This window comes from Danio rerio, chromosome 18 (assembly GCF_049306965.1).
Source record: "Danio rerio strain Tuebingen ecotype United States chromosome 18, GRCz12tu, whole genome shotgun sequence".
Lineage (NCBI taxonomy): Eukaryota > Metazoa > Chordata > Actinopteri > Cypriniformes > Danionidae > Danio > Danio rerio.
In genome coordinates this window covers 44,465,461-44,479,256 of record NC_133193.1, presented here as the reverse complement: position 1 = coordinate 44,479,256, position 13,796 = coordinate 44,465,461, and the positions used below count along the sequence as shown (strand labels likewise).

Genomic DNA, 13,796 nt, shown 5'->3' with positions numbered 1-13,796 from the left:
TAAAACCGCAAAAATAAGCATGTATTTGGTTCTCTTCCAGAGCTTTCTATCGTGGATAAAAAAATGTAATAATTATATTAGGAAAATTCTAACTGTAGATAAAAGTGTTCTTCCAATAGCAATGGTTAATTGGAAACAGCATTGCCTTCATTCTTTTTTTTCAGATATAAAAAATGCATAATTCCTAATAAAGTAAATAATTAAAAAGTACTTTAGCAACATTCTAAATGGAAAAAGGTGAAACTATTTACAGAAAAACAAAAACTAACAGAAAAAAACTGTCATAATTACACAGCAAACACCTAAATAAAAGGTTGTGAATATGAAAAGGAATGTGAATTGGTATGACAGCCGGGTAATGATTTTTAAGTGCTCTTAATTTTATCTTAATTTTAAACTCACAAATAAAACACAATTACAGCAAAACAAACAAATAATAACAGGACCTACATGGAAAGTCATAATTATTATATATCCAAACATGATTAAAGTGTACATTTTTGATTACCTCTCATTTAAATTAATAAAACTGAAACAAGATTACGCATCGCTTTGAACACACGGGTCTTTAATCTAAAAGCACAGACAGCGAGACCGTCTCTCTCGGAACCGCGGATGGTGTGACCGCAGTGATATGACAAGTTCTGCTATTTTAAAAAGGATTCTATATAGAACGTGCTGTAATGACGTGAGGGTTGAACATTCTTTATTGGAATCCTTTGCTGGTTGTTCTAGTTGGTTTCATGCGTTTTGCGATGATTTCTCTATTGAAAACATTGTTGATTTATCGCTACAGAATAACCACTCAGCCTCAGCCTACACGCTGAACAACTATAATCATCTAATTCTTCAATATATATCCTTGTGCATCAGAGTTCGTACTTGTGTTTATGTATCAAATGATATTATCTGTGAGGGTGGTGGCTTTTTGAATTCAATCAGAATGTTGACAAACTGATAAAAATGATGATAGATTATTTTTGGTTTGGTTAATATGTGACAATTGTTTTTGTGTGATTGAACGTCTTTGAACCTCCAACTTTCATTCTTGATTACTGAAAGCATTCTTGGCAAATGCTTTAGGGGGTTGGTGAGGGTCACCAAATGACACTGAGGGTTGTACCCTCACCAACCCTCAGTGTCATTTGGTGACCCTCACCAACCCCCTAAAGTATTTGCCAAGAATGCTCAGCAAAGGGCACTGTGGGTTGTTTAGGGTCACTAAAGGCACTGAGAGTTAGTGAGGGTCACCAAAGGCACTGAGAGTTAGTGAGGGTCACCGAAGGTACTGAGGCTTGTTGAGGGTCACCAAAGGCACTGAGGGTTGTTAAGGGTCACCGAAGGCACTGAGGGTTGGTGAGCTTCACCAAAGGCACTGAGGGCTGGTGAGGGTCACCGAAGGCAATGAGGGATGGTAAGGTTCACCGAAGGCACTGAGGGTTGTTGAGGGTCACCGAAGGCACTGAGGGTTGGTGAGGGTCACCAAAGGCACTGAGGGCTGGTGAGGTTCACCGAAGGCACTGAGGCTTGGTGAGGGTCACTGAAGGCACTGAGGGTTTTTGAGGGTCACCAAAGGCACTGAGGGTTGTTGAGGGTCACCGAAGGCACTGAGGGTTGGTGAGGGTCACCAAAGGCACTGAGGGTTGGTGAGGGTCACCAAAGGCACTGAGGGTTGGTCAGGTTCACCAAAGGCACTGAGGGTTGTTGAGGGTCACCGAAGGCACTGAGGGTTGTTGAATGTCACCAAAGGCACTGAGGGTTGTTGAGGGTCACCGAAGGAACTGAGGGTTGTTGAGGGTCACGGAAGGCACTGAGGATTGGTAAGGGTCACCAAAGGCACTGAGGGCTGGTGAGGTTCACCAAAGGCACTGAGGGTTGACGAGGGTCACCAAAGAACAACAAGGGTTATTGAGGGTCACCAAAAGGCATGGAGGATTGGTGAGGGTCACCAAAGGGCCCTGAAGATTGGTGAGGGTCACCAAAGAACAATGAGGGTTGGTTAGGGTGACCAAAAAACACAGAAGGTTTGTGAGTGTGACACAGAGGGTTGGTAAGGGTCACCAGAAGACATTAGGACCATTGAGAATCATGAAGACACATGTTGATGCTGATTCTTACTCTGAAGCTGAATAAAATAAAGCTTGTCATCTTCAGTCAATTGGTGTCTCTCTTCATTTGTGAGTCTCAAAACTCCAAGTCCTTGGTTTGTAGATATGAAGGCAAGTTGTTAAATATTCTGCATCTTTAAATGCATTTACAACAAATTAAGTGTAGACCATAACACCATAAACCTGACAAGTTAACAGCAATTCACTGCCTATAGTTTTTAAAGTATGCTAACTTAAATGCGTAAAACTTTCTATCTTGTTTTAATTTTAATTACCTTTAAATATTTGGATGAGTTTTACAAATTGAGTAAATGATTAATAAAGCAAGCCCGACTTAAGATAAATCCCTGAGGGTGCTTCATTTCCCCTTACTATACTTTTGTTAATACATTCATATAATCATTCATTTTAAACCACTTAAAACTTAAAGCAATACTCCAGGAATTAACGGGGTGGTAATTCATTGTCTTTATTCAAAAGTGAGTATAAACGCATTAAAAAATGATCAAAAAAGTAAATCAATGAGGATAATTAAATAGTTACTGGATAATTTTATGCAACTCTGTTTACATTTCTCTATAAACACTGTTGTCTCAAACTGAGAATGTTTTAGTGTGCATAAAACATCCAAAAGGAATGAATGATCTGGCACATGATCATATAGAGAGAAGAAAAATTAAAGTTCACATTACGAGATTGAATGTTTGAAATGTAAATACTATGAACACTTCTTTAAGTAACTGATTTCAACATTAGCAGCCTACAGGACAACCAAAAACAGGTCATTAACACTAAATAAGTCAATTTAGCAGTGTGTGTTGTTACTAGTCGTTGCCTGCAGATAAACCGTTCTATTTCCTTCTTAATTTTGAGTCACTGACAGCAGAGCTGTGGGTATAAGGTGAGCCATGAACCGGTGAGAAGAGGCTGGACATCCAGTCTACACAAGCAGAAACACTGCCTTCAGTGCCGACCTTCATTAATGCCATCTCACACAACAAAGCTTCACATCACACACCTGCAGAGGAAGACAGAGAGAAAAAAATTAAAATTTTAACCCCATAGCTGTCACCTGGAGGCATTTTTCAGTATATATTTAATATGATTTAAAGGGACAGTTCACCCCCTAAATAAGGGAGGGAGGGGGGTCAAGTAAAACTATAATTTACATGCAAATCATTAAATATAACTGACCGCTTCACCTTATAGAAAAAAATATGCATAAAAATAAGGCGACATGGTATACTCTTCAGTCTTCCTCACAAGTGCATATCTAATCACCGGCGATGACATTAATAATTAACCATTAACACTGGAGTACAAACGAAGACCACCCACAGTTCTGTTGGATTCCTGCAGCATTACGCCCGTCTGTGAGGGAGAGAGTCCATGTGTACACTCAGCTTCATCTCATTCTCCAGAATCTGCACCAGCTGCTGCATAGACGGCAGGTGTCCTGACTGAAGCTTTGACCATACAGGCACATCTGGGAGCACATTGATGGATTAGTTTAACCAGACAGTTCAATTCTGTTATTCATTACTAGGCTCACACGGAATCTGCGCGCGCAAAATTCCGCAGATTTCTGCAGATTTTTTGACCATCATTAATTCTGTTTATTTACTTGAGTAAATATGTAAATCTAAATTTATTCAGTTTTTATTCAGTAATTTATTACTTTTTGTTTCATATATTAAGGTTTTAGTTTTGATACTCCGCTGGATACTCCTAAAATAATTCCGCAGAAATCCGCAGATTTTTACCAAAATTCTCTGCAGAAATAGCAAAAAACAACCGCAGATTCCGTCTGGCCCTATTCATTACTCATCCTCATATCATTCTTATCCACTGAGACCTTTAGTTTAATCTTTGAAATGCAACGTAAGATATTTTAGATGAATTCTGAGAGCTCCCTTATCCTCCATGGACAGCAACTTTCCCAAGATGCTCATAGTTAGGGAATAGGAACCAAAGACATTAGCCCCTTTCACACAGGGATACCGTTTAATATACAGAAAATTTCCGGAACGACTTTACCAGCAAATTCAGAAAAGCGCGGTCACACAGACAAGGACGTTCTGGAATTTTTCCAGAAAGGACCGTTCACACATCCATTCCAAAATACAGATAAATTCTGACATCATTATCTAGAAATGGCCAAAAACGGCTGGGCTTGTATTTGTAAACGTTTGACTACATTACCACCTCTGTGGATGGATCAGTGTTGTGAACAACTTTGATGAAAGCTTAGAGCAGGGGTCACCAACCTTTATGAAACTGAGAGCTACTTCTTGGGTACAGATTAATGTGGAGGGCTACCAGTTTGATAAACACTTCTCAAATAACAAATTTGCTCAATTTACTTTTAATTATACTATATGTACAGTGTCTTCATAAACAATGTGAAGACACTGATCATGTTACTGATTCTCACAAAAGCTATCAACAATGATTTAACAGGGTAGGAAATACCCTGTATTTAATGGATCAATGTGCAACACTTTATTTTTATATATCTCTGCAAATATTTACATTTTTAAATGATTACTTCTATAGTAGATGAAGCTTACTGGTAAGTGGCGCTATGGTGAGCTATTTTTAGAATAGGTCTGCGGGCAACACATGTGATCCTCGCTGGCTACCTGGTGCCCGCGGGCACCATGTTGGTGACCCCTGGCTTAGAGAAATACTTTCGCATGTCGAGATGTTCATAATATGTGTGTGTGCTGGTGCTCACCAGCTGCTTTAGGTGCACACACGTCAAAACTTGAAAGTAAACAAACAGCAGTTTATCATATGCATCTTATCAATATTTATTTACACAGTTAGCATTAAGAAGAAACATATAAACGTTAACTGACTAACATCTATCAGCTAAATGTGTCTGGAAAAATATTCAAAGGCTTTTGTTTTCATAAACCGCGTGGGAGTGAATGCATCTGACTGTTCTGATTGGCTAAAGTAGACGTGTCACGTCAGCATGTTCTAGACGTGCACATGCTTTCCCGCAATCTTCCTTGCCTAGTTAACCTAATTAACCTAGTTAAGCCTTTAAATGTCACTTTAAGTCAGGCGTGTCCAAACTACGGCCCGCGGGCCATCTGCGGCCCGCAATCAGTTTTGTGGCGGCCCGCGAGGCTTTTTATAAATATCAATAGAATCTGGCCCGCTATACAAAAATGAACGTAATTCAATAAATAACCACCGGGTGTCGCTATTACATGCATTCAATTAAGCAGCAGTTCTTGTTATGATCTATCTATCTATCTATCTATCTATCTATCTATCTATCTATCTATCTATCTATCTATCTATCTATCTATCTATCTATCTATCTATCTATCTATACACAGTTGAAGTCTGAATTATTAGCCCCTCTTTGATTTATTTCTTCTTCTTTAAATATTTCCCAAATGATGTTTAACAGAGCAAGGACATTTTTACCGTATGTCTGATAATATTTTTTCTTTTGGAGAAAGACTTTTGTTTTATTTCGGCTTGAATAAAAAGCGGTTTAAATTTTTTATGAACCATTTTAAGGTCAAAATTATTAGCCCTTTTAGTCTTCAGAACAAACCATTGTTATAAAATAACTTGCCTAAATACCTTAACTTAACTAGTTAACTTGATTAACCTAGTTAAGCCTTTAAATGTCACTTTAAGCTGTATTGAAGTGTCTTAAAAATATGTAGTCAAATATTATTTACTGTCATCATGGCAAAGATAAAATAAATCAGTTATTAGAAATAAGTTACTAAAACTAATATGTTTAGAAATGTGTGGAAAAAAATCTTCTCTCCGTTAAACAGAAATTGGGGAAAAAATAAATGGGGGCTAATAATTTAGGGGGGCTAACAATTCTGACTTCAACTGTGTATATATATATATATATATATATATATATATATATATATATATATATATATATATATATATATATATATATATATATATACACACGTGTCTGTGTGATGTATGTAAAATTTGGCCCGCGACAACGTTTGTTTTTTTGCATCTGGCCCTCGGCCCAAAAAGTTTGGACACCCCTGCTTTAAGTTGTACAGAAGTGTCTTGAAAAATACCTAGTCAAATATTATTTACTGTTACCATGGCAAAGATAAAATAAATCAGTTATTAGAAATGAGTTATTAAAACTATTATGTTTAGAAATGTGTTGAAAAAATCTTCTTTCATTTAAACAGAAAAATTACCCGGAGGGGGCTAATAATTCTGACTTCAACTGTATAATAACATCTTTGATTTCTCATGCCATGCCACATAAATTATACATGTCATATGTCACATAGTAAACACACAGCTTGATCTGTCACTGAAGAGAAGATATTGGTGAGCAGGGTCATTTGAATGTTTTTTAACACTGTTTTAAAAGTGTTCTTGGAGCATCAAATGCTTGAATATCTCCTACTGAATATCCTCGAAAATATCCTCATTTGTGTTCCATGATTGGAATGACACAAGCGGGCATAATGTATATAATTATTTTCATTTCTAAATGAACTTTACCTTTAACACAAATACGCAAAGTAAAAAAAACACTATTGTTAAACAGTAGTATTCATTTGTGTGAAATCATTGACCAACACACAATTAATGATGAGCAAACACAATCCGTCCTAAAATAAGCAAACTAAAGGTGGCTTAAGTTGACTTGATCAGTCTTACCATTAAGGGTTACTTCGAAGGCACCAGTGGACATGCACTGGTTTTCAATCATGTTGCTGAGGAAGAACACCATCGTGCAGGTGTATATCTTTATGAAACAAAACAAGCGGAGGTCAAAATCACATTAAGTAGGGAACTGGACTGAACACAAGAACTGCCATTTCTAAATCACTAGCAACACCAAACAGTACTACGTTAATAAACAATATATACAGGTTACCCATAAACTCACTGTATGCAAGTAGTTGACCACACAGAAAGCCATTTGCTGATGCAGCACTGCCATATTAATCAATAAACAGAGCTCAGCTCCATAACAAATATTTATATTTTTTAAAATTAGGACCTGTTTATAATTATTTAAGATCTACAAGACAAAATTTCAGTGAATGTATGACTTTTTAAAACATTTTAAGACTTTTTAAGACCCCACGGTTACCCTGACAATGGTTAATATGACTGTTTAGAAAAATAATCTACATCCCTTGCTGTATGAAATACGATATGCATCCAATTAGATTGAAGCATAAATGAAGAGGGGCAAACACAAAGGTAGGAATAGGAAAATAATTATTGATAAGACAATACATATTAGACACCCCTAAATGTGGCATTTGTGAACAGAGATAATCATGCGGTCCATAATGCCCATTCACTGACCTTATTTTCTTGTGCCCAAAGCCAGATTCCTGGAGTCTCAATGTGTAAATATGTGAAAGGGTTCTTGCCCAGGATAATTAAGCCAATCACGACAAGTTTGAAGACAGAGAGGAAGGAAGCAATGTGCCTGAAAAGAAATAAAGGTAATAATAATGGTCTCCCACATAGGTTGACATGCATCTTAGCTTAAAAAACACGTCAAATAAAGCATAATTTGATCCTAACATTCACTTCCTGTTTTCCCAGTACTGGGTTGTGGCTGGAAGGGCATCCGCTGTGTAAAACATACGGCAGAATAATTGGCGGTTCATTCAGCTGTGGCGGCCCCTGATAAATAAGGGACTAAGCCAAAGTAAAATGAATGAAAGAGTTTACTTTGTCACCTGATTTCTCAAGCAATTAGTTTTGAGGGTCATGAAAGCCCCCTCTTTCAGTTCAAGTCTACCTCAGAAATTTTTCAAAAAATGCTCTGAGTTGGGCGTGGAGCAGCGCTGTGAGCAGAGGGAGGAGTAGGAGTGGCCGACAGTGCTCACAAAATGAGACACCGTGAGGAGACCCACGATTTTATAGTTTACAAAGTTAAAATGCAAAGACACAAACAGTAATTTAATGCCCTGCTACATTTGTCCGTCATAATTTCATATACACTCAACCACAATTTGTTATATCATTAGGATAATCGTATTTATAAAAACACTATAAATGAGGAGAACTTCTCTCCTCCTCAATCCCTGGGTCTGAATGCAGACAAAGTGGATAGCAGTACAGCATGTATCTTTCCCTATCTATTCCAACCATTAACCCTGCCAGTAATCTGGAGGATTTTAAACATAGGCGAACACAGCAGCACGGATAAAGGTGATGTGCCTGATGGTAACAAACTGCAGTAACAAAATGGTTGCTGCAAACCAACAGCTTTGTTGTATCGGCCCGGACAGCATGGCTGGGAAAAACATGCAACAAACCCCAGGGATCATGGAAACAAACACATACGACCCGTGTCTCACCCAGTCTTTGGGTCTCCCAGCTTGGCAGGTCTGCTTTGCTTTCAGAAAGCATGTGCGCTCATGAATAATTAAGAAGGGGGCTCCTTTCATAGGAAAAAAAAATTGCGCTATGAATAATAATGAGAAACCGACATGTTATCACTCCACCTGCAGTTCTGCGTTACGTCACCGATTTTGATCCCGCCCCAAAAATTATTTTAAACCCGGAAGAAGAAATAAGCTGACAAAAGCTCAAAATTATCCAGTTTTCCCCACAATTAAAACTGACAGGTGCTTACAGTGTCTTAACTGATGCTCAACACACACAAATCTACTCCAGGGTGTCTTGAACATTTAAAGACTGAACATTCATTCAAAATCCCACCTTCCTCAGTTAGTCTCTGCTCTGATGGCCCAGTCGGTTTCTACTGGTCTACAGCGCATGTTACAAACGAAACCTGTATTACCATGTCCCAAGGCTTATTATTAAATAATATGTGATGTGAACTGGACATTTCTTAGTGGTTAATTGTTTTTGGGAAACAAATAGGAACTGGGTTATACATCAGCAGCAGTGTTTCCAAATTGCATTGTTAGTCACTTTTCTTAACATTTTCTATCTGTTTTATCTTTTTTCTGTAAAGCTGCTTCTGACCATTACATGTATGCAACATCCTTAATTTATTATCTTAGGTAAGGTGAGATCTCATATTTAAAGGGTAATTGTGCTTATGCAATGGCAAAGTTATATAAAGCTTGAAGAATCCGAATCATTACTGGGTATCGGACGATCACCATGCATGATACTCAGTATCAGCTGCAAAAATCCTGATCGGAGCATCCATACTTACAACTATTTGAAAATCTGGAATCTGAGGGTTCAAATAAAAAAAAATCAAAGTAATGAAAAAAAAACTACCTTTAAATTTGTCCAAATTTTAATGCTTGAATTCACAGTACTAAACAAAAAACATGTTTTTTTTTATATATTTTCAGAAATGTACAAAATATCTTTAAAGATTTTTGGCATAAAAGAAAAATTGATAACTTTGACCTATTCAATGTCATTTTGGCCATTCCTACAAATATACTCTGGTAACCAAGCCTTGGCAATATGGCAAAAAGCAATCTCGATAATTATTTTCCATATTGCACGATAACAATATTTCAATATAAATTTCAAGTTGATCTTTCTAAATTTAAAAGAGTACCCTAACAATGACTAAGGCCACAAAAAATAGAGAACCGATTAAATGGCATAACATATTCTCGGATAATACATTTTCGGTGGCCGATAATTCAGTTCATCTCGAATATAAACACTTTTAGATTTCCATTGTTGCACATTTCTGCAGTGTGATTGGCTTTTCCAGAGTTTATCATTGTTATTGACATAAATTTCACTGTGATTCAATATAATATCGTTTATCGGCTCAGCCCTACTTGCAACATAAGCCTGGTTTTGAGGTCCAGTGTCACATTTCAGCAAATTTACCTGTATAAAGGCTGTGGCAGGAAATTTTCTCCCTCGATGCGGATGTCTGGATACCTCTGGGTGAGAACCCGAGTGTACTCTTCAAACACCCGCCGGTACCCTCAGGAAACACTGAAAATTGAGAGACACCGTACAAAGGAAATTGGCCAATAAAAAAATACACCTAATAAAAAAAACTGTTACCCAATTACAAATTGTTATAGCTGTTTGTATAATACTAAGCCATTTTGCATGCAAAGAGTTCTATTAACTGCTTGTGTTCTTTACATATAAAATACTAGTTTACCTAAAATTACATACAATTCCAAATGCTGTTTTTTTTCCCCTTCTGTTAGACTAAAAGTCACACATGTAGGTTAAAGTTTGTTTTATATTGGCACATTTGTTAATTTTAAATTTTAAAAACATCCATTTCCTGCTTACGTTTGAACGCTGTTGAGCACGTTCTTAAACAGCGCTGATTTGCCATTGTTCATTCATTCATTCATTTTCTTGTCGGCTTAGTTCCTTTATTAATCCGGGGTCGCCACAGCGGAATGAACCGCCAACTTATCCAGCAAGTTTTTACGCAGCGGATGCCCTTCCAGCCGCAACCCATCTCTGGGAAATGATTTGCCATTGTGTTCAACAGAAATGACAGTGATTGGCTGTGAAGGTCATCAGTTCACCAAACTCACCCTTGTTTACGGAGTGTAACCAAAGATAAAGGCACACTAAAGCGTTTTAAAGCCACAATTCATCAGTGAATCTCATGTCAGTTTATAGACAAACCAGCTGATAGACGTGACTTTGAAATGGTCCCTGTAACTGCGGTTACACTTTGTGAACAGCTGTGAGTTTGGTGAACTGATGACCTTTAGGGCCAATCATAGTCATTTCTGTTGAGCATGTGAATACAATGGTAAATCAGCACTGTTTAAGAAGGTGCTCAACAGCGCTGAAATTTCAGCTGGAAATGGATGTTTTTAAAATTTCAGTATGGATTGGTACCAAATTCCAGTATTGTGACAACCCTACTTGTGACACACTAACCTGAATATGCAGTCGAAAAACCATACCCGTCAACCCTCCCGTTTTTTTCCAGGATTGTCCCGTATTTTACAATTCTATCCCGCTACCATTCCGTAAAAGCATTTTCCTGTATTTCTCTCATATGTTAATCTTTCGATGAAGGGTGCCAACAAACATTAAAGAGCCAATCCTCCTATAAGCAACCCATACCGCCAAACCACAAGGGGACGCCCCCTGCTCTTAAATGTGAGTCATTTTATTAAGACATGAAAACACTTTGAAATAAAAATAAAAACGGCAGAATTTTCATTACAGTCGCCGTTGCCTCTCATAGGCAATCCTCAAAACAGTCCGATTATGTAGCGGTGCGTGACTCAGACTTACATTATAGTGATAAATAGACACTGTTTCCCAAATGGATTCTGTACATGAGATGTGAAGTGAAAGTGGACACTCTGGATTTTGGATGCATGTTTGAACAAACATATACACATAATAATAACAATAATAATAAAAATATTTAAAAAATAATATCTAAACATGCCAATTTTGGTGTTTTTTTTTTTTCTTTTAAACAACAAATTTGGTCTTAAATGAGCAAAAAAGTTACTTATGTCATTATAGATGTGTGCGTTTTTAAAGTGACACCTCTGATATTTAATGTAATCAAATGGAAAATCTAATTGAGAGATTTATTAGCTGCTCCTAATTCAGAATGTTTAAGTTATACAGTGAAGAAAAGGGAAATGTGATTTGATATCTTGATTAAATTTCTTTATAATAGCTATTCATTTTAAAAGGCTAAACTGTTTATTTGCAGCTTTACTAATGTATACTAAAGTATAATAATAATTCCTTTGTAAATAATAATATTAACATATTACTGACCGTTTCAACTCTTTATTTACAGTGAAACAGCTCCAGATGAATAGATTTAGTAATTTGTGGATGTTTTATTAGTTATTTCTTATTTTCACATGCCAACAAGTAGGCGAAAAACGCATGAAAGTACGAGGTCAAAAATTAGCACAATTTAATTGTGAAAAATGTACTTTAATAGCCATTGGCTGCTGATTTCCCTAGTTAGAGTTTGCAAAGAATACTTTTCTGAACTTATATTTATATATATATATATATATATATATATATATATATATATATATATATATATATATATATATATATATATATATTTACATTTATAAAATCAAGTTTACCTCATAATGTCACACTCTGTCATACACTGTAGTTCATGAAAACGATTACAGGGTACGTTACAAGTTTATCTTCAAATTATATAAATTCTAAACAATATTAATGTTTTTTTCTTTGTTCTGGAGTTACGATCATTAAAATTTACTTAAGAGTAATGTCAAATGTCTAAATGTCAAATAAAACAGCATGTACAGATAAGGAAAATACTGTTATGTTACTGAGTGATAAGCAGGGAGAACGTATGCTAAAATTCTATTTAAATGCACTTAGATGACCCATAATAATGCCATTTTTAATAATATAAGTTGTGTTATCAACACATTTGATCAGCACATGAACTGACAGGAAACGGAAAACCATTCAGTTGCTCACCAAATCTGAAACTTCAGCAGTGGGAATCCGGTATATTGCATTTTCATCTTTTTAATGCTGCCATTGTCGGCTGTGGCGTGATTCACTGACAGCACACACACCAGTAAAAGATATAAACACCGCGTTTCCATCCCGCACGCTCCGCTAGTGTAAACTCTGCCCTGAGCCTCTGTCCCTACCGGAAGCTCACAAAAAATAAATACGTTAAATGCCAAATTAAGAGTTTCAGTTCCCGAGTCCTGAAAAAAAGTATCAGTATAACGCTTTATGCTGTCGGCTGGCATATGACAATGTTTTTAATCTTTTACTTTTAACTTATAACAACACAAAACATCTAAAAGTTGTTATGTAACAAGCTGTACTGTAAACAAGCTATATATATATATATATATATATATATATATATATATATATATATATATATATATATATATATATATATATATATATATATATATATATAAAAGAGACCGAAGTTTTGAGTCGTCGAATAAAAAAAAGCTTTTCTGAAGAATAACGTTACAAATGTAATTGCCATCAGTGACTCTATTACTCGTGTTTTTAAAGACGCTCGTTAATTAATAATAATTAATCATGGTTCTCTATAGTACACCTGTAGTAATTATGACTGTGTAGTAAACATGTTTCTGTGCGTACTGTCGTTTTAAAAACATATTGTAGTAATGCTATAAAAAGATCGTAGGAACTGTGTTTTTCTGGTGCAAACATTGGATTGCTATAGTAATCATAACTATATTTTACTTAAATGTAACTGATAAAACACTGCAATGCTATGGTAAAAAGATTTTCAATCAAAAATTGCATTCAACATAACACAAATCACAAAAAAAATCATATTTATTTTTAATCTGTCATGGTAAAACTATATTTTACTTTATAGTTACTATGTAATTACTTTAACTGTCATTGTAAAACCATGATTCATTTTGTAGTTACCATGTTCATACTTCAAATGCTATAGTTAGTAAAACCATGATTCATTTAGTAGTTACTATGTTATTACTTCAAATGCTATAGTAAAACTATAATTCATTTTGTAGTTCCCAAAGTAGGGGCCAGGAACCACTTCTCATGCTTCCGCCCCCACATCAGACTTCCTGAAAGCAAAGAAAATCAAGGTGCTCCAGGGTCGGCCAGTTCAGTCACTAGACATGAACATTATTGAGCTTTTCTGGGATACGATTAAGGAGGCATTGTAGATGAATTCAAAGAGTCTTGATGAAGTCTGGGAGTCCTGCAAGAACT

General features: G+C 36.1%; 1 protein-coding gene across 1 annotated transcript; it reads right to left on the bottom strand.

The window, feature by feature from the left end:
• Nucleotides 1-2,552: 2,552 nt before the first annotated feature.
• On the bottom strand, nucleotides 2,553-12,755 carry selenot1b (selenoprotein T, 1b). Its single transcript, NM_178292.5, is given in 6 exon segments — nucleotides 2,553-3,126; nucleotides 3,447-3,594; nucleotides 6,792-6,879; nucleotides 7,452-7,578; nucleotides 9,933-10,043; nucleotides 12,531-12,755. Coding segments are annotated over 5 exon segments (582 nt in total). The 5' UTR covers nucleotides 12,662-12,755; the 3' UTR covers nucleotides 2,553-3,126; nucleotides 3,447-3,469.
• Nucleotides 12,756-13,796: the final 1,041 nt, after the last annotated feature.